Consider the following 27,243-nt stretch of genomic DNA (forward strand, 5'->3'; position numbering starts at 1 on the left):
TAGAATATTTCAACTTTCTTTTCTCACTTTCCATTATGAGATGTTCTTTTTATTTTGGGGTATGGATGTGTGGGGGTTTAAATCCACTGGACCTTGCAGTTTGGCTTGACATAGAGGCTGCTCCACTGGCTAGCTGACACTAAGTCTAATGAGAACACTGACCAGTCCTCCATGTTGGCCATTTCTGATTCTCTGATCTTTATCCCATAAGAGGAAATTGTTCTAAAAGCAATTTATTCTGACAACCCCCTTCAACCTCACTGCTGGGCCACTCCTCAACCCCCCCACCCCCAACACTCCAGAGAGTAGCTCCCACGCCCTGGCACCGCAAGATAACCACACACTCAGAGAGGGGAAGAGAACTTCCTTTTTATTTTCCCGATAATTTTTCAATTTAAGAGAACAAACACAGAATGAATACTCAAATAGTACCTTTGTTCAAATGAAGACAGTGCGTTTAGCCAATATGGGTACATAAACACACACATGTCTCGCTCTCTTTGCATGTCTGTCTATCTCAGTCTAAATTTCACACACACACACACATGCACACACTTGTTAATTCAGCAAAGGTGTTCTTCCCTCTGGAGGCAGTGGCAGAGTAAGGGCCCAGGGCTGACCTTTAGTGTACGTCTTTAATCTAAAACTGGTGCATGGATCAATAAGCCATTTGCTCTGTATGATACAATTTATGAAGCTTTGTAGCGCCGGTTATAACATTTGATTTTTAGCTTTGGAAAAAACAAATTATTGTGGGTATGTTCTGGACAGAATCCGGGCGGTATATGAGCATTTGGCCTCTGCTGGATGGCTGAGAGAGCACACCTCCGTTATTCGTAGCACAGTGGTGTTCGAGAAGAAAGCATACTGTGTGACACATTGGCAGATGCTATAGTTTGTCTGCTTCCACTTTGTCCTGCTTGGTTTCTGTCATCTTTCATTTTGGTCTCTGAAATGGGAATCCTGCCATTTCCTTTATTTAGCTTGGGGTTTCTTAAGCAAACCCTGGGAAAAAATGAAAAAGTATTCTGTAATCGAGTAACATGCTAGAATAAAAGCAAATATCACTTAACATTTGGTGAGACTGGAATAAAGCAACAAAAAACTGCCACTGCAAAATATTGTCTTATAGTCAGAATGTTTAAAAAAAGAAACAAAGGTTCAACCTGTTTTAGCTTCATAAATGCTGAGAATATGCAATTTATTAACCTAACTGGCCATTTTGATACTTGGAATTGCATCTTTTGTTATTTAGTTAGATTTAAACTAAAACTGTTAAGACAATTCACACTGCTGCCCAGATAAATGAATATGGGCAAGTTGATACTGCAGTGACGATAATTTTAGATCTTGACATTATTAGATGATCATTTTATACTAAAACCAAGTTCAGCCATATGTTAACTTTTAATAGTAGTTTATTTGATTTATTAAGATGCAGAGTTTTTGCAGCACCTTACTTAGATACCCACCAGAACAGTGCAGCTGTAGTCCTATTTGTTTGCCACTGAGCTTCAGTTTGGTTATGGGTTTATCTTTCATAAAAGTCTGAATAACGTTATTCTAGAAACAAATGTAATCACTAGGGCAACAGATTACCTTAATTACAGTATGTTTTTTTCAATAACTTTGAATGTCTGTGGAGTATATCATGCTTTTGCTTCAAGGCTAGTATTTGTCAATAAGATAAACTGGGATTAGGTGATTGAGATTTGATGTTAATGATAAGGAAATAACATCAGCCTTGTATTTTAGTATTTTGTTCCTCTGGGCATTTATAGTAATTGGCAATCTTGCTTGTATGAGACCTTCTTTTTTTTAAATTTTTTTTTAAAAGGCTTTTTGCTTTTTTGGGTGTATTTTATGTGCAAGTCCCTTTCATCTTTTTTTCTCCCTGCTAAAGTTTGGAGCTGTACCCGTATCTCTATCCTCTGCCCAAAATGGACCACCAGCACTCCTGTCTGGGCCTCCACCCCCTCCTCCAGCACCTGGGATGCCAGCCCCACCTCCACCGCCGCCTCCACCTCCTTTACCTGGCTGTCCTGCCCCACCACCTCCGCCTGGAGTGCCTCCTCCTTTTGGTGCCCCCCCTCCACCCCCTCTAGGTTTTGGGGGTGCTTTAGGCTCCCCCACCCACCACGCGCTGCCTTATGGTCTCAAGGCTAAGAAGGACTTTAAGCCTGAGATCACCATGAAGCGCCTCAACTGGTCTAAGGTATGACACTGCAAAAGTTTTTTCTTATATTTACACACCCACATTTTCATACATGAGGGTAACATAATGTTGGAAAAACAAATTAACACAATGCACTCTAATATAGCAGAAATATAGCAGACATTTTTTTTACTATGGAGTTGAATCAACATGTCACTGACAAAATGATTAAAAATGTAATATTTATATTTTGATTTACATGTATTGATTACACTGCATTAAATAGGTATAACTTCTAATTGATAACTTGTAGTATTACTGATGTCTTTATTGAGTGATATACAGTATAAAGAGATATTATCCCACTCTGCTGGATTATAGTGAACAAAAAGTTTTGGACAAGAAAATTTAGGCCGTGTATTTATAGTCGCCCTTTCTCTGCTCTTTGTTCCTGATATTCACTGGCAGCATCTAAACTGTACAGATGTTTTGCTAAGAATTAAACAACAACTGTCCACTTCAGTGCCAAGCCAATAGTAACTGAAAAAAAAAAACAGATGATCAGATGCTATTGTCAGAACAGCCTTTGCTGCTACAGATGTTGTTTGCTGCAGAGCAATATTAGTTCACAAGTGGTATTAGTTTGTGGTTTGATTAATAATTTAATCTTGGATGAACATCTGTACAGGTGTTTAGCAGACTAAACCATATGTTTGGACTTTTTAGTAGGACATAAGGAGCAGTTATGGCACAGCTGTATGAGGCCCCCACATATGGTGATGTTTGGAACAAAGCTGTTCTGAAACTTCTGAAGATTTCAAACTTCTAACTATTGCTGACTGGCTCAGCCAATTTTAAAGGGTAGCGTCTTAACATCTTATTTATCAGAGCTCAGTGATAAAACCATTTTGGACAGACAGGAAGAACCGCAAATATAAGTGAGCAGCAGCAAAGTCCTAAAACACTATTGGCTTGTCACTTTCTTATAACTACAGTGTTAGCAAGCAGTTGTCAGCATACACTTTGAGCAGATACAGGGCCACATGGGCATCCCATTAGTGTCAACTGACTCAAGTGGGACCTCTAGTCCAATTTTCCCAGGCATTTCAGCCTGACTAAGTCCTCAGAACAATATATTGTTTTTTAGCTCCAGTCGCCCTGTCGGAGCTTAGTGTTGCCAGTTACATCCTTCATTTTGATTTTAGGTCCGAAAACTTGCAGAGTAGGGTAATAATACTAAAAGTCATCAGCAGTGCAAGCAGCCCTGTCAAGTACAGGAAGTGTTTTGCTTCTAAATATAGCTTAATGGATCTCCATTAACTTTAAAAAAGGACGTATCCTTTATAACCCGAGGTGTGTGTGCGTGTTTGTGTGCACGAGTGTGCTTTTTATCACTCTATCCTGATGAAGGCAATATATGCAGACGAGTAGATACATACGTTCACGATCATCTGGATCATGGTTACTGACAAAAAAATCCCCAAAAAGCAGTAGACCTGTAATGATAACAGAAATATAATGAACAGTTGTTATATGAATTTACTTTGGGAACCAAAAGTTTTGGGATCTTTGTGGATTAGGTCCATTTTGTAGCTTCAACATGTGGCCAATGTCTGATTAGAATGATGCATTTTCTTTACACTGACATTTCCCTCTGTTAGCTGGCATAATCTATAAAAAAAACAGAACCATGTGTCAACCAACTGGGCTGAACTGTGTATGTTTGTTTTTCAGATTCGCCCCCAGGAAATGTCAGAGGGCTGTTTCTGGGTGCTGGCTGATGAGGACCAGTTCGCAAAACCAGAATTACTCAGCAGAGTTGCTCTTACCTTCTGTTCACAACGAACAGGTCAGACTCTAACTTCAGTTTTTATGTTCATTTATTGTACATATACCTATTTTGAGACAGCTTAACTTGTTATTACATGTTATTACATATATGTTTCTGTTGGTTTCAGTGAGCTTTACTTCTGTCTCCTTGGCTCATGACTGTGGCACTCTAGATTAAATTTTCACTGTGGTGTTCGGGAAGAAATGGCAGAGGTTCTCAGTTCAGCTAGAGTGGTGAAACAAGGAAGAAAAATGTGATGTCACTTTTTTTTGTGTTCTGCATACATCTGTGCTTGTGAGTAATTGGCAATGTGTCTTCATTGAGGAGGAATTGCGTGAGAAAGACACAGGCAAGTGTGTGATTGCTCATACCAACACTCTAGGCTACTGTTAGCTAACAGTCTGCTTTTTTATCACTTTCAGTGAATGGGTAGTGAGATATCTATTATAGAAATTATGTCTTATTTTTTTTAGAATTCAATTTGGTCCAATTTCCTCTGCTGTTTCAAGCGTAGGTGGTCCACAAGGTGGAGGTCCTAAAAGTGCTAAATTAACTAGGATGCTGATTTCTTTTCAATGTCTCATTTATTTCAAAGTTTCCTTGGCCAGTTCCTGGTGTGTTCTTTGAATGCACTTGTGGGAGATATGGATCAAACTAATGTTACGAGAGTGCTACTACATCCATGTGATTTTCATAATTGTTTAAAACTATGTGCCAAAGTGTACAACTCATGATCAATATATTGAATTGAATTCAATATTGAAATAATGCCCAATTCCATCTGAATAGACCATGTGAATATTGACTCATATTGCATGTCCTTCCCTCTTTCAGCAGTGTTAGTAGAATTCCTTACATATCAGTTTGCAGTCCCCAAGGCTGTCGTGCTGTTTCAGATTTTGGTGCGCTATTCTGACCATACCTAGTGATAATGCTGAGTGTTGAGAAACCATAGTTACATCCTTTCACTAAGGATGGCTGGGAAGATTTGGAATATTCATGTACAAGGTTGCTGGAATGATTAAAGCTTCAGCACGAAGTAACAAGAGATGTTATCAGTCTTGTCCTCTCCTGTGCTTAGTCTATTAGTCCCTCCTCTGATGATTTATTCACATGTCTCATGTTTTCTTTCTTGTCTTGTCACTGACTCAGCTAGCTTACGCCAATTTGAATTATTCATCCAGGTGTTATCTACCTGTCACAACTCTATGCTGCTACTCTCAAGGCACACAAGACCTCCCCCTTATACACAAGAACACACTTGTTCCCCATCCTCAAGGTGTTGAATAATGGAGGCAGATCTAAATGGCAAACAGGTACACAGACAATCAAGCAGGTGTTCTCTGGATAGGGCAGAGGAAGGCTGTCCATCAGCTGACAAATGCTAGTTGGGCCCAGAGCCTGTATATGTTCGCACACAGCATTTTAATTTACTGTAATCATAAAACACACTTTGCGTCATATGATTAGGCAATCAAAAGCACTGCTCTGCAGTATGCAGAGTGCAGACCAGCTGTACATTATGTGACTGCTCAAAGGTAGTGCATTTCATATTTGGTGAAAAAATGCATGAAACTTTGGACTAAAGCAAACTCAGTGCTTGAGTCCATTCTCTTAGTTGTGCTTCCTCCTTCTCTGTGGAGGTTGTAGGAGCAGCATGACTGATGGGTTGAGCTGTTGGACCCAGTCGCCACTGCTGCTTTGTGTCAGCGAGCATACGTGTGTGTGCATACGTGCGTGTGGGCATGTCCTCTTATTAACACAGCCATGTAGCATCATGTTTCATCTCGCTTAAGAGCAGCAGCATCTGGATCGGCATTAAAGATTAAAAAGGACATGGTATGAAACAGAATTCACTCGCTTTTTCTTATTAAATATTCATTTGTATCCCTTGAAACTTCCTTATTCATTTGTGATGGTTGTGTCTGTTACTGTTGTTTTCTGAGAGGTTGCCTGCCATCCTGTATACAGACTGAGAGTTTGCATGGGGACTTGGAATAGTTTGTTTTTAGACTGTCATTGTTGTATTTTTGGCAGACCTCAAGTTAATCAGGTGAACATATAAATAGAGTGATTGGTCTTTATTATTTCTGAAAGTGTTAAGAGAAGGCTGAATTACACATTCAGCCTGAATCCACAGTATAAAACTGCATTTGGAGAAGAAAACCTATTTTTATTTGACTAAGTAGACAGTAAATTCACAGTGGTAATATCCTTTATTGCTCCTCTGTTTATCTATTCAGAGTAGGATTTGGTTTATGGCAAAGGGTCAGTGCCACTTTAACACATGTCCTCAGTGAGCAAATTGCAGTCAATGGGTGTTTTCACTTTTGAGTGAGCGGGTCAGAGCGAACAAATTTAAATAAGACCATACTGAATAATATGACTTGCTTTATGTGATTCTCTTAAGTCTCTGCTTATTAGCTGCAAGTCTTTGATATAAATGTCCTGTCCTAAACAATAAATATTAATGGTGCCTTTCAATTAGGGACAAAACAGTGAGAGGATGACATTTTGTTGTGTTTTTTAAGGTTATGTCTTTAGATTAATAGAGCAATTGCAGAGTAGAATTAAGCACAGGGGAATTGACAGCCCATTTTGCATGTTAAAGGGGGTAAGAATAACCTACCCTCTGTAGAATGGCCTTTATAAATTGTGTGTTTGCTTGTGGATGTTGATTTATCATGTAAGAATATGAAAGGTTGCATTCTTTTGGGTTGTCCACCAAGGTAGAGGTTATCTCTCATTCTCTTTTCTTGCCTTTTAACATAAACAATACCCCGCATCGCTTTCATATAGGTTATCATTTATCAAAGTAATCAACTACTTTGCAATGTGTTTTTTTTTTCTTTTATGTCTCAATATTCTTAAGACATGTCTCCAGTAATAACAACTCATGGGCGAGATCCATTTCCTATTTATTGACTTGGAAAAAATAACCCCTAATTATAGGGCCTGTGAAGAGCTAGTAAGTAAAGTGGGTTAGTAAACAATCAAAAAACAGTTGGATTGAAAAAGCTTGTCCCAGTAAATTTCTGACAAGCTTATTTATGCTCTACGTTATGGTGAAATTGTTACAGACATCTTAAACCCTGTAAGTTCCAAATAATAGAAAGATATTCTAATCTAGAGTGAGTTTTCTTTGTGTCTTTGTGTTTCTTACCCATTTGTGGTCCATTTTATCAACCTCAATTTATTTGTTTTTGGCATTATAGTAATTGTGTTCCAGTAAGGTCCTCACAGCATATGTATCATCTTGACACATACCTAGGAGTTAAAATAAGAATTTCCTTTTTCAACTACTAAGAGATGGGTTCTTTTTCTGCCTAGCTTTACCCTTTGCAGTGCCAGGTACTCAGCACTTAAGAGTGAATGAGTCTTTACAATTGTTCTTCGGGCTACGGTACTGTGGAAGGATTTGTGTTAAGCAGCTATGGTCAACTGAACATTCTCTACTAAAGCTATTTATTTTAAACAAGAACAATTATTGAATGAAATGAATTTGTTAATTATCACTCATTTCTCTTTGCTCATACTTAACTCATATCTTCGTTCTATAATGATTAAATACAACAACCCAAAGCTCCACGACGCTTCAAATTATTCTCAGCACTTTATATTGTGATTCTGGGCTCATTAGCAACTTCTTTAGCTGTTTATACCTCAACCTGATTATCATCAAACACCTCTATCCATTCAAGGAAACAGCCTTTTAAATCAAGAGTTGAATGTCACCTATGCTGAAATCACTGTGTGCATACTGCAGAAAAATAAATGAAATGTCATGTGTTGATGGTTTTTCAACATGGAGACATACAATATAATAGAAAAATTATTATTTAAGTTTGTCAAGCAAAGATATTCATGTATACATGTGAGTAATTTAAGTATTCATGCTTCTGGGAGAAACACTGTAAGTGAGACAGGAAATATATATCAAGTCTAATTGTGCCCTGCTATATTAAATCAGTGGTGATGTTCAAATAGGTAGTACGTTGCCGCAGGAAAATGTTGGCACTCTTCATGTGTTGTTAATAACGACACCCAACTTGTGCACAGATAAACAAGCTGTCTGGAAAGTTAAGCTTGCTGAAGTGATCTTTTTGTTAACACCTGTGTACATCAACACAAACAAACACACAGTGTCTTAGACTTTTTATGGGTTTTTGCCGTAGAAGAGAAAGTTATCGGCTACTACCACTGGCCAAATGAATTCAAAATAGAGATCATTATGATTTGAACAGTTTTTTTCTGGTGCTGCTTGCCATCGGGTTGACATTTCTATTTGTTTGTTAAAGTACTGACAACTATCAGATATATTGCAATGAAAATTGGAACAGACCTTCATGGTCCCAGTTGGATCATCTTCAACAGGTCATACTATTGTTTGTAGCCAATGGTTCTTATAAACTGATGCTATTCCCATCAGCCTCAGCAAAACTTTGTGTTTTGAGCTAATTAGCCCACGTTAGCATACTAAGACCCGAGCTAGACTCTAATGCTTAAAATGTATGAACAGTTTGAAGCAGATGCTCAATAAACGTTTTAGCTGAATAAAATATAGTCCGTGTTTGACACCTTTTAATGAATAACTGCGAAGATAATCACTAATGTGTCAGAGGTTCACCCAACTTATACCTTTTAACCAATAGAGGTCATTGCAAGACATTTCTCCTACATGAAATATCTAATGTGTAGTTGCGTTAAAGTGCTCCTGAACTGGAAGCACACTCAAGCCCTGCCGTTCTCTTTAAACACATTCTTCATTCTTGTCTGCTCTCTTACAACACAGCTGTTATTCTGCAAGAGTCAGTGAATCCAAGTGGGCAGCTTGCTTTGTGTTAGATTAGGTAGCTCTCAATTTTCAGTCCTGGTTTAGGTTCACAAAACAACAATACTTCTCACCAAAGCATCACAAATAGGAGGTGTGGCATTGTTGAGCTAATGTCAGAAACTCAGCCCGCTTTGAAAATTTTTTAATTTCTCATGCTCACCTTTCACGCTCAGCCATATCAGGCAAGTTGAAAGCTATAGTTTGAAGGATTTTTTTTTTCTCCCCGTATGTTTAAAGTTCTCAAAGGAAAGCAAGTAGGTTTACCAGAGTCACTATTACCTGTTATGATGCTGTTGCAGCTCGTTGTACAGTTGACTCTTGACCATAATATGTGTAGGATTTTGCCCAAGGGCTCCTCATGTACAGTTTCTCAATACTTTTACTTGTCATGCCATTTAATATCTACTGTACTACTGTACCACGATGCACACACACGCGCACACACACACACGGAAACACACACACACACACACACGCACACACACACACACACACTTTTTTTTTTCTGACCACACTGGTTCCCTGCTTCTTCCTTTCTCCTCGCCCGTCAGTTCACACCATTGCAACTCCAGGCACGCACTCCTATTTCTTCCTACTGGCTTACTGAGATTATAGTGAGATGTAGCTGAAAGGTTATATTAGTTTATTTAATACAGATTTAATCTCATATCTGCCACGGAGCAATTTTTTCTATAAACATAGATAATGCAACTTGTAAACGTCTACATACATTAGGTGGCTGCTTATTGCAAAATGTATGTGTTGTTGTTGATTTCATTTTCTCACCAATGCAAAAATGCAATCAATAACCCCGGATACAGGCCAAGAGCTGAAATGTATTTGAAAAGATTGTTCCCGTCTCTCATGTTTGTTCACAAAAATACTGTCCTCACCTACTTTTATAACACAACCAACTGAATCAGGGTGCTTGCACGTGTTATCACTGTTCTGTGTTTTAAAGCAGTGAACACAGGTTAAATCAAAATCTAATTGTAAATTCTCAAAATCTAATTGTAAACTTTTATAAATGTCATATTTTGACTGCTCAGACATCGTCACTCAGAAAATACTCAAGAGGCCCACTCCATGTGCTCATGTTTCTTTTATTTTTAAAAGCCATTCATACCCTAAAATTTAGGGTATAATAGGTAAGCTGTAACCATGGTAAAAGCTCAGTGCTTCAGCTTACATTAACAGCGCTGGGCTCAAGTCAGGCTTAGACATTAAGACAGAATAGCTTTTTTGGTTCGGACTCTGTTACTACCCTCTTGGACTCAGTTGAGTTCAGACAAAAAATGCAGCCCAAGCAGCACTCTGATATGTATCCTTTGCTGCAAAAAGGCTGTGTTAAAGCTGTGTCTTGTTCTGTGAGAATTACTTGTATAATGCGGTAGAAGAGGAGCTGCTATATATGACAGAAGTCATTCACATAGCTTTCATGTTGAAGATGAAAACCAAAGGGTTAACCAAAGTTAATCATCATATCTGTGAGTGAGGGTTATTCTATTGTAATTAATAGTCACAGATTATGAACTAAGCTTAGCTAAAGATGCCACAATGTCTGCCTCTGAACTCTGAGCTTTAATATGTTCCCCTGACATCTGAAAGCTTTAATTGCCGTCTTTGTGGTTACTGTCTCATGCTGAGGATGGAGCCTGTATGGGTAGAGAGGAGTCCTTCTTCTCAGCGTTTCATCAAGGAACTTCAAAAGAGAGAGAACTGAAAGTGGCATAAGCTTCAACACTATTGTAATTCACTGCAACAAATTGTCTGCTGACCCATGTAGGGAGTAGCAGAGAGGTGACTGCAAAAATCAGCATTTTATGGTAATATCTTAACTTTCATGAATTCACACATAACTAACAACTTGAACTTTCTGTTATCAAGGTATTTTTGTTGATAAACACATGAGAACTTGGGCAGTGGAATTTATTTTTGTAGAAAATATTACCACATGCACACAGAATTTGATGTTAGAAAAGAGTTTAACCTTTATCAAGGTTTTGGATTCTTTCCTCCTCTCACAAACAACTCAGAATGTACAGTCCCTGATTCTTTATGCAATCTTCCAGAATCTTATGGGTTTTTATTACCATCACTGCTGTGAATGTGGGTCAGGACACATTCACCGTGTTTTCAAAATGACACAGACAAGATCTGTACATAGTCGAGTCAGTATGCTAATGGTTGCAATGTGAGAGAACTGAGGCTCTGACCTGTGTTATCTAATGGGATTATAAGACTGTCATTGACTATTTATGTCACTAGTGACTCAAATCAGCAATCACTGCTGGAACATTAAGACCATGTATTTCCATAAATTGACAGATCTTGCAATTCTGAAATTCTCTGTGATTATGAGAAACTTTAACTCTGCTCTGTTCGTGCTTTTGAAATGTCTTTTATTGTAAAGTTCATAACAGTGATACTTCTCCTCTTAATGCATACAAAATGTCTCTATGGACCGTAACATCACTTTATATTTAGTGAAATGCTTTCTGTTGTCGCTGCTGACAATGCTGCTGTCTGAAATATCGCTTGTTTCAAACATCACTAACCAGCTTTCTTCTTTCTCTCGTTTGCTCTGTCTCTGTTTCTCCCCCACCTCCTTTTGTTTGTTTTTTCTTTCATTCTTGCAACTTCTTCATGGCTGCATGATCTGCCTTCATTTTTGTGCTGGAGCAGAAACCAAAGGTTAGTATTTTTTTGCTTTCAACATTTTGATGCTTTTCTGCTCAACTAACAATACCAGCTTCATTTGTATCTGCACTTTATTTATTTTGAGTTCCAATTTTGTGAAATGTTGTTGAAACCAAATGCTTACACTTTAGAATACAGTTTGAAACAATATTGGTCCATTTGTGGTCATTTAAGTGACAGTTTGTAACAGAAATTACTCATCATTAAAATACATTAGTTGTAAATTAATTATTTGATTCTTATTTCGTAGTCATAAAACCACTCGCTCATACACAGTAACATTACTCGCCCATTGTCAGGTTTGCTTTTTTAAAAATCTATACCTATTCAAATGATTGACTTTACAATTACAAACTCTCTGCAACACCACCAGTAGTGCCTGCAGTACAGAGGAGCTGGAGTTAAATTTTAATTACAAGTTTAACTACAAGATGATGGTGGAGGATTTGTTGTCAAAGCCAAATGCAAAAGCAAAACTCACTGAACATTGCACTTCCTGTTATTAGCCTACTTTGAAATACACTTCATCTCATGTTTCACCTGTTAAATACTATTTAAATAAAGTATCAACAAGAAATCTTTGGTTTCCATTAGCAGTAAATTAACACAGTGCTCTACAGATAGTGAACGTTTTTTCCTGTAAAAAGCCTGGGAAAAACAGGTGTAGTGGGTGGGAACACCTTGACGCTGCGGCAAAGCTAGAGTTCTGTTGTTCAACACTAACGCATGAACATATTCCATTCAATTCACCTCCCACTTTATTTTTTGTGGTGCAATGTTGTAACTTTTACTTCTTATACTTTGTCGAACTAGCAGGATTCATCCTGTCAGCTCTAAACTTGAACATTATTACAGGTGCATATGTGAATGGACTGCATTTCTCACAGCAGTTCAAGGCTTCATTTCTTTCACATCTGACCTAGCACTGGCTTTTTCCTTTTTTTCAAGGCTTTTCAACTCTCATCCGAGAAGCTTGTTCAGTTCTAACTAAACTAACTTAAATATTGTGTGGGAGTGTCCTTACAGAGTCATTAAGGTCACGTGTGAGCACTAAGTATCAGAGTAGTTAGGGCCACTTGTGAGTTGTCGACCGAACCGGCCTTCATGTAGGATGTTGGGGCTAGGTGAGCCCAGATTTGAATGGTTCTTAAGCTGTCTAGAGAGGGACCTCAGTACAGCATTGTTCAGTGGATGATATGAAGTGTTCAGAGATGGCCGTTCCAGCCTGATGTAGATGGATTCTTTTACTCCTCTTTCAAGCCATCTGTCTTCTCTGGCCAAGATGTGTACATTGTTGTCCTCGAAGTGATTTTTTACCTTCTCCGTCTCATTTGGGATAACTGTAGTGTCACAGTAATTAATGGTAATTAACAATTTTGTAATATCATTGGACTAATTATTTGTTTGGAAACCGTACAGTTTTAATCAAAACGCAAGGGAGAGAAAGAGACACCACTTTTTTCCACCCAGCTGTTCCTCTTTTTGGAACAGAAAAGAAGGAAAATAGAAGAAACAAACAAGCAGATGTAGTAAGTGGACGCCCAGAGAGGATGCTGACAGCTCTCAGAACTTTCAGCGGTTTCTGTGATTTCACAGATAGCCTCTGGAGAAGCTCTTTTGGATCATCAGTGTCAATAGAAAGAGATAAAACATGTATAGCAGGGCTTTCCTGTGGGTGTGAACAAGAAGAGCATGAAAATCACAGAATGTTTTAGAGACACTGGCAGGTGGGAATTGAGGGATATTTGGAACCTGTCTCCCTTTTCACTGCACTACTAATGTCATATTTGGTCTTTTGGATATTTAATTCAGTTCTGCCAGCACTGAGGTTACTTTCTTTGAATTTAATGTTTAGGAGCACCAGTGGAAGTAAGCCAGTGAAGGTGCTACCTCTCTTATTCTGCTTGTCTTTGTTCAGTTTTTGTTCGTCAATATAAAAAGTAAAAATGCAGCTCTCCGGCTGCTTCACTTACATGAAACATGTTATCAGGCTTTGGCTGCACATACAATTCATGTGAGAATAAATTCATGGTGGTTTTTGTAACTTACTCATAGTAATAGCATAATACAAATATCCAGTCTTATTTTCAAATAAAAAAGGTACTACTGGGCTGCTTATTGTATCTGAAAAATAGATAGTTGGTTTCATAACATCGCAGTTATTAAATCATCCTTTAGGCATCTTGCCTATTATTAAACAAACTATTAAATAAGTATAGAAAACATTAAGTGTAAAAGGCAACTCAATTTGACCTAGTTTGGTTCATTATTATTGCTGTATGTTGCATCATTTAATTGTTACAGTAGTTTTCACAATGTAAGACTACAAGGTCATCCATTAAATGAATCCCAGGCCTTTTCATTTATGTGTCAAAGTGTACTTGAGCAAGACACCAAACCACACACGGAGTTACTCCCTATGGGCAGGCCCTGGGATGCACCTCTGGCCTCTTGGTGTGCATATGTGCGTGAATGAGAAGCAAAACTGTGAAGCGTTTGTCCGTGAATGAAGAAAGCACCAAAATAATTCAGTCCATTTACCATTGATTGATTTTTTTTCAAACATGCAACCTTTGGCATTGTAATGTAATGATAACAAACACTGTATGGTGAAATCATGTTTATAAGAATGGTACAAGGTGATGCTGGATAGTTCTTTATAGAAATGGGAACGAAATATGAGATCATTTTTTCCTAACATGAGTATGGAAGTTTAAAGGTCTAACACCAGTGAGGTGCCAGTATCCCATATTTTCACGTGTAGTAGCTCATTTTAGTTTACCATCTCCATTGCGTCTTTTTCACCGGAACTATTCTGTATCTTCAGCACAGTTTTTCCTTCTCCCTTTCTTTCTCCCATGCTTATTTAAAAAAAAACAGGTTAAGTGCATTAAAACAAGTAAATTCAGTTTGATCTTTTTTAACCTCAAAGCACCATTCTACATTTTTTGCAAAGGGCTGTAATAATACAATACCCTCTACACTACCCCCCCCCCCCCCCCCCCCATTTGTCACAAGTTTTCCATAACTTGTGACAAATGTCCCTATCAAACCTACTAACCATATGGACTATATTTTGACATATAAACCAGCTATTTCATTCCATCTATCTCTTTTGGTTTATCAAGAGAGGGCAGAGAGATAAATTCATCACCACGGTACTGGGAAAATGAGCAACAGCATGAAGAGAGCTGCCCTTTCCTGGGGCTTCTTTTCAGCTAATAAATAACATCCAATTAGACGAAACTCTCAAAGATCAGAAAATCAGTTTGCCATTTCTCTCCAGGATACAGGCATCTGCTAATAACCTACCCATACTCCAAAGTCACAACACTGAAATGTGAGAGACGAAAGATGGCGAAGCTGAAAGGATGTTGGAGAAGTGTAAAAAATGGAGAGAATGTTACTATTTGTCTGAATGTCCAGTTATTGAATGCATTAATGTGCTTGGTACATAGAGGGGCACAATAGTTTGACTTATTTAAACATTGTAATTACAGTTTCGCCTTCAGCTGATTACTAGCAAGCAGTTTGTTGTGCTCCTCATTGCCCTCATGCAATTTAATTTGGAAACATTGCACAGGTTAATAACTTATTTAAATCTTGTTTTTTAAAGGATGGATTTGACTTTGATTATTAATTTATTGTTGTACATGCGTTTCGAGTCAGAGATAACTGATCAAGGTTGAAAAAGTATACAGCTTGATTTACACTCGCAATTCAAAAGAAGGACTCAGACATTAATATACCATGTTATAATTTGTTAATCCTTTTTGATACGCATTATACTCAATTAAAAACAGTAAAAAGACGATATATGAAAATTATTTTTGTTATTATATGCCCATTCTGAATATGATGACAGCAGCATGTTCAACCAACAAACACCTGTTTGGGGTATTCCACAATCTAACAGGTTCATTGGTAACATATGATAGTATCATGATGGGCATCCTCGAAAGTCTCATTCGTTCACAAGCAAGTATGGGATGAAGTTCATCACTTTATGAAACACATACATCATGTATAAAAGAGATTGCTTCATGGGCTCAGGAAAAAATTGTGAAACCCTTGTTTTTGTTTTTGATTAAGATTGACATAGGGTATTTTGGAATCATGGTTGTCTAAAGATATATTTCGTTAGTCAAATTGATAGAAAGGAGAATGTTTAAGCTTCAACGAGATGCTTCATGAGTGTCCGCTTTTTAAATTGTACTTGCCAAAGCATTAAGGCAATGTTCTCAGTGGATGTCAGGCTCTCTCGATCGATGTTGCCTGTTGAAGAGAAAGTCAAGACAAACTCTCTTTTCACTGCCAGCATGCTGTAAGAGTTGATTAGACACCCCATTTCCATATAATTATAATAGCCTGGGAAGGAAGCGTGTTTGTGTAGGTTTTTCTCAGTTTGCACAAGCGTATTTGGGGGACTACTTGATTACAACAGTCTTTGTGTGTGTGAGGGGGTTAAGCACGTATATTTGGTTGAGTAGTTAAGGAGTGCAAATGATCAAGGCAGGGCTCCCAAGTGGAAGCAAAGAACGGTCATAGCTGACAGCTTGTCAGGACATGTCAAGTTGGGACAAATGTGACGCATTGAACAGTCATGATTATTAAACCTCGGCTTCTAGGCTGTCAATCTTCGATACAGTAACACTCAGAATACTTCTAATGCCGAGTAACTTACCATACCCATATAGTGGCGGCTAATGGGCCCCTCAAATGCGAGGTGGGTGAATTCCTCTGAGTATCAATAGCTGTTGTGGTCTACTGTGCAGAACACTTGCTAGGCTTTTAATTCACATGGAAACAAAAGGATCTGAGTAGGTTGCTGGACACCATCATCGAGGAATTGTAAGGATCGCAGACCAGAGGAGGAGGTGGTGATGAAAGATTAGTGGGTGGTCCTTTTTTAAACTCAATTGCCTGAAATAACCTAAAAAAGAGAGTTTTGCTTTGAGTTGAGCTCATGACTTAAATTACGTAATTACCGTAACCTCTCAGCCGCATTTTGGTAGAAAATAAAATGTAATGTTCCCTTCAAAGGTGTGCGGCATCCAGTTGTGTTCACCAAGGGTAGGGGATAGAATTAGCATCTGAAGTGACTTCAAAAGCTTTGAAAATAGTTTGTTTTGAAGCACTCTGCACATATGAGGATAGCAGCAGGATGTCCATCTCATGCTGTCGAGCAGTTAGTATTTGCTTTCTGCTGGTATATATCTGTTCACATCAAATGGACTTTCTCTCCCGCCTGTCGCTCGCACACCCTGTCTCGCTTGTTCTCCTTTTTTCTCCCCTTTCTCCCACTCTTTTTATGCTTTCACTGTGACATTTTGGTGAACACCATTAGTTCAATAATGACTTTTCATGTGGCTGCAGGAAATTTGTGCCATTATGAGAGATTTCATCAAATGCACAATCATTAAAGGCTCTTTTCATTGTTGTTGAAAGAGTTGTTCTGATCATGTACTACACACAGTGAACAGATGGCTATTCTTCTTCTTTCTTACAATGTCCAGTTTACAATCCTAATATACCTGCCCATGATACAATTGCATTATAGTTAGAAATAGCTAATGTTATGGTAATACTGGCTCTTGTGTTCAGTACCTTTATGTTAGGCAATCACCAACACACCTTTTACCTATTATCTCCCCTTTCCTTTTTTTTGTTTGTGATTAACCTGTTTTTCTCCTTTTCCCTTCACCTCCATTGTTTTCTTCTGTCTTCTTTCCTGCCACAGTTTCTCAAGCATCAGCACCTCGATTTATTCCCAATTTATGTTTTTATGTTCTCATATCACCAGAGTAATGGGCTGGCTCGTTAAAAACATATTTGCTTTTGCGATTTTATTTTTCTGCAGATATTTTTCATCCCCACATGTAGGTTTGTCTATGTAAGGTGGGGGGTGGGAGCTGTAAAGCGGGGTGGGCGCAGGCACGTTTGTAAAAGCACAGAGAAAAGCAGAGAAAATGGCAAATGACTCCAGAGAATGATAATTTAGTCTGCCATCAACCCATTGAATGACTCGGGAAATGTTTGGGTGGGCTTAACAACTGTTCAGATCGGACTGGTGAAACGAAATGGAGATAATCACGCTTCATACCTGATGTGACAGAGTAGTCAGAAAATACTAATTTCAGCACAGATATGCACATATTTGCAGGCCATTGGTATGTCCTAAAGAGGCCTTTAGAGGGCACTACTCCACTGAGAATAGAGCTACTGGAAAAATTCATCCCCACAGGACAGCACATACTGATTAATAGAAGCTCCTAATCAATTATGAATCTTTTGATGTAGCGTCAATAATTCAAATAATTTTAAGCGAGTACACTTACATGTTCTCTCTAAAGGATATCTGAGCTTCTTTATGAAAAGCAATCGACTGATATGTTGTAGATGCTCAAGCAATTTCTGTGGTTTAGATTTAGAAACGATTTTGGTGTAGCAGGAATAGGGGAGGAGAGGAGAGAAAAGCCTAATGAAGTCTGTTAATTTGCAGCTATCAGAAAGAAAGTCTCAGACTAATTATGGCCCTGGGTCATCTAGTCTGGATCACAGGGAGAGGTGGCCCTGCATGGTTCACTTTGATTAGCTCACTCACAACACAGCTCCTCACTTCATTACTCTGATCTCCCTCTCTGTCTCAGGCTCACTGGTACTTGCACACCCACAACTCCAGATTGAGGGGCAAGTAGTCTGCAGTCTGAGAGTGCAAACAGGCCAGTCAGGCCGTCATGTCAATTTTAGTCAGGATGCTGGAGTGTTTGCATTGACAAGGCAGAGAGGGAAAGGTGAGGGTAGGTGTGAAATCCTCCAAGAAGCTACTGGACGTTTCAGAGTGTCTCTTGTGTTTTCTGTCAGGCTGACTGAAGTTTAGGTCTTAGCTGGATCCAAACCATACAGTGAGTCAACAGTCAAGCTGCACGGCTGGTTTGACTGTTCATCTCCCCTCTGTTGACTGTAGGGTTGACAGATGTGTCGGTATGGTGGATTTGTTCACTTGCTGCAGACAGCCCCCCTCCTGTGCATCAGATGTCTCATCGTGGATTTTGCTTGAGGCAATGGTATGTGTGTTTGTTTGTGTGTGTGTGTGTGTGTGTGTGTTTGCACATTGAATTGAGACCCCCATATTATCCCTGCTACAGAAACTCCCCTAATAGTAGTGATTTAAACTTTACCTGCATGACTGCCTTGATTGGCTATTGGAAACAACATTGTGATTTAATTATGCTTTGGAGACAGCCGCCCTCTCAACTTTCCCCTCGCTGCGCGCCTGTGTATCTGCTTTCTCATGAGGAGACGATCGTATCGCTGCAACACGCCATAAATAATGAAGTCTCATCAAGAGAAAAGCCAGTTGCGGGTGAGATATCTCCCTCGGAAGGAAGATAGTCAGACAAATATATTCCTGTCAAAAATTCTGGAACGTGTTTTCATGCCTCTCAACTTAAAGCCCACCAGCAACCTGTTAGAACTGCCCACACGACCTCTTCAACTCTTCAGGCTCAGGTCACGATTCTTTCCTCCCACCTGGAATCTTCCATCAACATCGCCCATGCTGCCCTCTCCTAGCTAAGGTCATATCTCTCCAACAGACAACAGACAACTGCTCATCCTCCAACTCTCCCAAGATCCCAAACATCAGGGTTCAGCGCTTGGTTATCTCCTGTTAAACCTCTACATGCTCCCCCTTCGCAACATCGTACGCTGACATAGCTGATGATGTTTAGCTCCTCATTTCCACCACAAAAGCCATCACCACTCCAACTCCCTCCACCCTGACCTACTGCCTCACCGAAATGAAATGATGGACGCAAGCCAACTTCCTCCAACTAAACTGTGATAAATTAAACATGATCATCATGTGACACAATACCCTCACCGAAACCACTCACAACTTCTGCCTCACCGTTGATAACAACACTATGTCTCCCTTTCCTCACATCCACAACTTCGGAGTCATTTCCAATAGCAACCTCTCCTTTGAACAGCTCGTCAATCAAATCACCAGAGCTGCCTTCTTCCACCTCAGCTCGTCTCCACCCTTCACATTTCCCTCTGCTGCCGGAACTCTGATCTATGCCTTAGTCGCATCCAAATAAATAAACTTCAGTTCATCCACGACTCTGCTGCTTGTCGTCTCACCCACATCGAAACCACATTGTCCCTGTCCTCCAGAACCTCCACTTTCTCCCTGTCCCACAACGGATCCAATTCAAAATCCTCCTCCTCACTCACGAAGCCCTCCATAACCAGGCTCCTTCCCACTTCACTGACCTGCCCCACCTCCACACTCCCTACTGCAGCTTCCACTCCTCTGATGCTAACCTCCTGTCTTTACCACTGAGGACTAAGCACCAGATCTGACAGAGCCTTCTCCATAGTTGCCAGCTGGAATTCTCTCCCGGAACACATCCAAGTTTCCAGCAATCTGTCCACACTTGAATCACTAATCAAAACTGACCTTTTTCAGAACTGCTTTGAATCTACGATGATGTTGTTTTTTAAATACGTCATCTTTAGATAACTTCTTAGATGTTCGTATTAGTTATCCAATACGTGTCTTTTCATTTGACAGTATTGTTAGGACTGGTATGTGTGTGTGTGTTAGTGTGTGTGTTAGTGTGTGTGTGTAGGGAAAAAAAAGAGGGCAGTTCCAGTAAGGCGTTTTCTCTGATTAGAAATTCACCCTGATAAGATGAAGTGCTGGTGTGAGTGTAGGGGCTGGGGAGATGGAGGAGATTTTGGTGTGTGTGCGTGTGCTTGCGCGCGTGCGTATGAAGGGTGGGGGGTGGATTTGAGGTGTTACTTGCTTGTCTCTGAGGCCTGCCTGTCATGTACGGCATCAGTCATGCTCTTTCACTGCAGTTTTATTTCATCCAAGATTCCCTTTAGTGCTTTGACGGCACAATTCACTGATACAGCCTTGAGGGAGGTGCTACTGTTCGGGAAGCATTGGTGTGCGCAGTGTTGCATATTGTCATATTTTTGTCAAGTGCCTTTAAACTGTGGCAGAGATTGGATCAAAAAGCAGTCAGTAGCATTATTACAAGAGAGAAGGGTGGATAACTATTCCGTTGCAGCCTCATCTTACCCTGCAACTGCACATTCTTTTTTCTCTTTCAAAAAGAGAATAAAACTTTTCTCGTGTACACGAGACACCATATTTTTTTTTTATTCAAGAAAAGAGGAACACAAATATTAACACACATATTAAGTTGTTTGTTATTTACTGTGTGAATAGTGTAAAACCCAAAATCTACTACACTGGATGTAAAAAAGCAAACTGAGATTGGCCGAATTCTTCTCTCTTCTATTTTTCCTACTTATCTCTCCTCCTACATTGTCCACAGTCCCACCATCAAGCTGACATTTATCTCAAGCCTCCATTAAGAGGCCTTAACTTGAAAGTGCTTAGATGGAAGACAGCTAGCACCATGTGCTCCATGGCAGAGCAGAGTAGGCCTTTCAACGGAGACAGCTCAGTGTTGGCGTCTGCCTCTAATGCATTGCGCTCTCCTGTCTTGTGATGGAGTCCTGCTCTCCCTCTCTGCAAAACTGATCTCAACTTGTGATGTTAACTGTGGTATTAGTCGGTGGCTTCGTTTGTAACTTACATCTTACACCGTTGCGCTTACCGTCTGATTCTTTCTCGCTCGGTCTCTTCAAACTTTCTTATCCAGCAGTGCGTCTTCATTTCTCGCAAATTATTGTTGGCGTCATTAGAGCTCTACTGTATTCGCTCTATTCCTACTGTGATCCCTTGCTATTTCTCTTACCTCTGTAAGACATTTGATGCGATGATGCAGACTCCCCGCTGCTCTGCACTCACAAGTGTATCCCTATCTTCCCCACTTCCTACGTGATAGCGCAATCTGATAACTACAACAGTCGCCGCTTCCTCTGATTGATTAACCAGTGACCTGTGACCCCCCTGTGGGCCATTTTAATTGGCTGATGTATAATGAGTGGGCTTCCCTGAAGTAGAGCTGTTTTAAGGCCAGAGAGGATGAGGGGATGAAGCTAGAAAGGAGCAATCTAATTAGCTGATTTAACTGATAACACCTGAGGCAGATGGGTGAGAGAGACAGAGAAAGAGAGAGAGTGTGTATATGTCTGTGTGTGCGTGCAAGTGTGTGTTATTTGATTTCTACCGTATCTTATCACTATCTCTCGAACAATAGAGATGGATGCAGTCCTTGCAGTATTAGGCGAGGATGATTCATGAATCATATGAGCATCCAAGTATGTTTTTTTTTAATGCACTGAAACGATGTGGTTAATACTCGGGTACTGCGCGTGTCTTGGTGTGTGCGTGTGTGTGTGTGTGCGCGTGTGTGTGTGTGAGAGAGAGTTGGTGTAATAAATGAGATTCTGTGAGGCTATACGTTATGATGAGTGGATCAATACAACATCTCAATGCAGTAAGCTAGAGGCTTTCATGGGCTAGCTGCTTATATTGCATCCAAATACCCAATAATATCAAAGTCAAGATCACATTCCCGCAAGAATAAATACTTTGGTTCTTTACACTGGTTTTTAAAGTAAATATTGACATCTTTACATTTTGATCGATTTCATTTACGCAACGTAATTTAACAGGGATTCATTTGCTTTTTGTACTCTCGCTGTTTAGCACTCAATGTATTCATCGAGACCATCTTAAGAGGTGCTACTTGTTGAATACACTGCATTTAGACAAGTGGTTGGAAGGCTATAGAAAACAGAGCAGGTACTGTTGCACAGGCATATGATGCAAAGGGACTGATGAAGTGACTACTGTTCCTCATACCTATTTAAGCCACTTTGTTTTATTCTTTATCCGTCGTTTAACCTCTTGGACCTCAATTTTTCTGTTATCAAGCATTAAAGTTAGAAAATAGATTTTTAACCTTGAATTATATTTTTTTGTTTCAACACTTTATTGAAGTCACACTGTGACGCTTAAACTGACTGAATTATTCATGCGTAACATAGATTAAAAAAAGAAAAGAAAAGAAAAATCTCTAAACAATTGCCCGAAATTCAAAACACCAAAAACAACAACAGACTGTTCTTTGAATGATGAAGAATGGTTTCATCATTTGGTCAATAAGATGTCAAAAAATGGTTTCAACATCACATCACAATTTCCCGCAGCCCAGAGTGATGTATTCAATTTGCCTGTTTTGTCCAACCAACCATCCAAATGTCAAAGAAATAACATTTGTAGATATAGATGACATTGCTATTTCTAAGTTGGAAAAAAAAAAACATTCATCAAAGATAAAAATAGTTGCTCCAGTGCGAACAATTTCTTGATCTGTCATTTTGGCTTAAATCTTGACCAAGATGCACTTCTGTCCCCCTTGTGGTTGTTAAAGTTTTTATTGAAATTGCTCAGGTAATTAGTCTTTGGCAGTTTCCTATTTGATGTGGTTGGTCTTTGCTTGTCTATTCAGCTTTTTTTCATTTAAGGTTTTACAGTGTATTTGTCCTTTCCTTACTTGAGTCTCTTCAAGTTTCACGCTGCAGTGGAGAGGGTGCAATCTTGTGAAAATATGTATTTTTTTTGTATCTGTTATCCTCTCTCCTCTCCCTTTTCCATGGTACACATTGTCCATTGTCCTCCTTGTCTGTCATTTGCATTTTCCCCTTTCTCACACACTGAAAGACTGTGAGGAGAGTGTACCAACAGAGGAGCCACGTAAGTCCAAGTATAGCTCAGTGTGTGGCTGTGTTTGTGCAATTCTGTACTGTGCTTTAGGGATGCATGTTTGTGGACATGCTAACAGCCTTTTTCTGCGGGAGCTCCCAGCGTACCTCTTCACTTTTTAATTAGATACAGGATCCCTGAAAGAAGACCAAACCCATGTGGAGCAGTAGAAAATACCTTTCCTGTGGATTAACCCTTGTTCTCTCTCCTCTCTCCTCTCACCACACACACCATAATTACAGCACCAGACAATTACCCAGTATACTCCTGGGATGCACATTTTGTTCTCTTAATCTGGTGTCTTAAATAATTAAAACCAACCATGAACTCCTCTTTGTGAGCGTGGCTCAAGAGGGCTGTGTATGTATGTGTGTGTGTCTATCTGTGTCTTGTTTTGTTGTTGGAATCCAGATGTCATGATGCCTCTCCCATCTAGCAGTAGCACATGCATCACATTTTCAAGTATCTGGCTTTATGTGACCCAGAACAGATTTACCTTCACCTATGACCTGATTATTGTACATGCAACATTGTGTTTATGGAACAGCAATAGCTCACCCATACCTCACTATGTCAGGGATGTGATCACACTTTCCCATAATCCTTTTCTCTATGCTTTTCTAGCAGTGAGGCATTCTGTCATGGCAGACTGTGTCACTGTTTCTTTGGAAAATATGTAAACACACACACACACACACACACACACATACACACAAAAAAGACCCGGAAATCATGTTTGTGGTTGAATTTTCAAAATGTCCAATTTGGCACAGTATTAGAACTCAATAAATGAATCAAAAGCAACTGATCAGTCTCCACATTCCACTAACTTTTGACCCTTATGTTGTACCTGGACACTGAAAAATGATATGTCAATCCCATAATCTCGCTATACCTGAATTTGTGTGTATCCCATAGATGTATGTCTGTCAGTAATACAGTGCGTGTGTCTGTGTACATGTATCCTCTGTTGAAATTAATTCAGTGTTTTTCTTCATCAGCTAAAAAAGAAGAGGATGATCTAGAGGATAAGAAATCCATAAAGAAGAGAATTAAAGAGCTCAAGGTGCTCGATCCGAAGATTGCACAGAATCTATGTAAGTATTTATATCCTTTTCAGCCCACTCCTTCCAAGGACTGGATTTATACATATCCATCGTCGTCGTGATGCTACGCTGTACTGGCCATGTCTGTAGTTATAGCCTCCGCAGCTCCTCACAATACATTATGCACTCACTTTTCCCTTTGACTCACTCAATTCACCTCCTGTGTCCCTTATTACATGTCCTTTACGTATTCTTTGGCCTCGATAGACAATTTGTCAGTGAATGACTTGAAACTTTGCTCGTCGCTATAGCAAGTAAAGCAAGACCACACTTACTCTGAACCTGGCCGTGGCTTCCTCTGACTCATGTCTTTGCAAGAACACTCTGAGTTTATTAATGATGTTAAGCAGCCATTAAGGAAAGGCAAAAAAGGAGAAACAAATGCTAATGCTAATGCACAAATGTGGTGACATTGAGTTTTCTTTGTATTCTTTGTATTGTATCTAGATTCAGTTTATCAGCTCTCCCTAAGATTCATTGCTGGTGACAGTTACTGTATTCTGCACACCATTGCATCAGGTTGGGTGTGCAGCTCTAACAGTAAGATGTGACAGGCATTGGTTTCTATTTATTTATAAAGCTCTTAATGGCAATATGCCATCATCCATCTCTCTCTGTTAAACTGGTCCAATAGTCCAATTATTTGACCTGTTCAAGTTCTTGGCTGATACTCAATGTCCTGCATGCAAACTCTACATTTGGAAAAACTACTTTTAATCTTTGTTTTGTGCACAACACAGATTAGAATATAACAAAGTTGTACATATAGTTCCGATTAAAACAGCAATTACAAACTACTCTGTTCTTGAATGTACAATTTCTTTTTTTGCTGTGATCTGTTTTTTTTGTTTTCTTTTGCTTTAAGTATACTCTTGACAGCAGTGAAAATGTGCCCATTACTTTAATTATTCTTTGAGATTGAAAGGTGCACACAAACTGACAACACATTTTCACACTTTTACTCTGGTTATATTTGCTGGACCCTATTGCCTTTCTAGCTTAAAACTTCTGGGGATCTTATTTTCCTCTCAGAGGAGCTTGTTTATTCAGTTACCGTATAGATACATATTGTATGTAATATTACTTCATTAATATTTGTAGATATTATATTTCTGAGTTCATATTTCTTCTCCATAACTACATAGTGCCCTTATGAATAAAGGTTGAGTGAATAAATACATGAAAAAGGCATGTGGGTGTCAGCTGCAGCAGCACACTGAATGTAAACATGCACTATACTTGCAATGCATACCTGTATATGCTCCTATTTATTCATCAAACTATAAGGTGAAGCGTGTAAATGTGGCATATGTGTGCATGTGAGATCACATATACTATCAATTTGTGTGAACGCCACATCTACAGATTATAGAATGACCACCACCAGCACAACGCTTTCATCACTTGTGTGAAATGCCTGCAAATCTGTAAATTGTTGGTGTGCTTCCAGAGGTTTGGTCAGATATAAGGCATCTTGAATAGGGGCAAGTGAAGCTTTTGACCTTAGATGGCTGAACCATTTGAAATCCTATACTCTCACACAGACGCACACATTTTTGCCTGCTTGGTTGGTTTTAAGACAGCCGTTTTTTTTTAAAGCGACCGGCTATAATGAGGATCCAGCTGATCTCTTAAGCACTTCCAGATCTTAGCACCTCATTGGCTTATATCAAGGGGAGCTGTGACCTTTGTTTCATGTATTAAAAGAAAATGAGACTAATCAGCCCAGTAACAGTGATAAATCATGCAGCAGAAATTATAGAGCAGCAATGAAGAGGGAACAAAAAAAGGAGCGTAGGCAGTTTATGTGTTCCTCCATAGGAGGTAAAGAGTCTAAAAGCTTTGATTGAGACTGAGAATGAGTATGTGAGGTTTTAGTTCTGTTGCCCAATTGATGCTGTCACTGGTAAGATACTGAGCCACTTTATTCCAAGGCATGAGTTCTAATGAGTTAGAATGACATTTCTGCAGTAAAGTTACAGAGCTCGCTTATATCACAGTACATCACACGGTTCAACAGGAGAGGGAAGAGAAGTTAGTCAGCCAGACCTCCATTGATCGCATGCAGTTTTTATTTTAAACTGTTTGTGCTGGCTATAAAACTAGCGACCCCTGCTTTGCTTGAAGTTACCTCAGTAATTATTAGTAACAAAGCATTTTATTGGTCTGCTTGGTCCTCAAAATCAATCATTTAAGGTAATGCTTTTCTTTAATACTACCCTGTTTGACACCCTGCACACCTGCTTCTGGAAAGTCTCACAAAGTTTTCTGGAGTCTGATGTTTTTTTCCCCTCCATGTAAAGAGTTGCTTTAGACAGGTTGTACTGACAATGAGATTGAAGACAGAAGTTGACAATTCGTCAACTATTGGATTCAATATCAGGATCAGTGCAAAGTAAGTTAAATTAGTTAAACGATAAACTAAGTACCAAGTAAGTAAAAAAAAAAAAGGTATGAAAATGGAAATACTCACCTGAAGTGCCAGTGCCTCAAAATTGTACTTTAGAAGTTGAGTTAATGTAGTTCTTTACATTTTATCCCTGATCTTTTGTAAAGTTCCCAAGCTTCTTTCTACCACATAATCTATTGCCACTCGACTCCAAATAGACCAGTCAAAGTGACATGCATAGGCAGGCAGAACTTCTGTCCACTTGTAGGTTTAATTGCTCTCCAGAGAAACTGATGTATGGAACTTGTATATAGTCTTAAGAGGTTTCTAATCATTTTCGTTTACTATACTTCCGTTCTTTCTCTGTGTGTGCGCACGTGAGAGGGAATTTGTGTGTCAGGGTGTGTGCGTGTTTATCGACTGGTTGACTTCTTTTCCTCAAGTAACCCATCCTCGGCTGTTCTGATATTTACTCTTTTTTTCCTCAACACACCTGTTGGCCAGTAACACGGGCAGAATCTCAGAGGCTT

General features: G+C 39.3%; 1 protein-coding gene across 5 annotated transcripts in view; it reads left to right on the plus strand.

The window, feature by feature from the left end:
• The window catches only part of LOC115580635 (protein diaphanous homolog 3), a 190,001-nt gene that overhangs the window by 41,766 nt on the left and 120,992 nt on the right, over positions 1 to 27,243 (plus strand). For 2 of the 5 annotated variants that reach the window (XM_030415179.1, XM_030415183.1), the window contains exons 16-20: positions 1,904 to 2,215; positions 3,890 to 4,004; positions 11,506 to 11,514; positions 23,177 to 23,209; positions 24,220 to 24,315. In XM_030415179.1, the coding sequence (XP_030271039.1) occupies positions 1,904 to 2,215; positions 3,890 to 4,004; positions 11,506 to 11,514; positions 23,177 to 23,209; positions 24,220 to 24,315 (565 nt within the window). The remainder of the gene's footprint in view (positions 1 to 1,903; positions 2,216 to 3,889; positions 4,005 to 11,505; positions 11,515 to 23,176; positions 23,210 to 24,219; positions 24,316 to 27,243) is intronic. The other 3 variants (XM_030415184.1, XM_030415182.1, XM_030415181.1) reach the window with 2 other exon arrangements.

Source organism: Sparus aurata, chromosome 4 (genome assembly GCF_900880675.1).
Source record: "Sparus aurata chromosome 4, fSpaAur1.1, whole genome shotgun sequence".
Classification (NCBI taxonomy): Eukaryota; Metazoa; Chordata; class Actinopteri; order Spariformes; family Sparidae; genus Sparus; species Sparus aurata.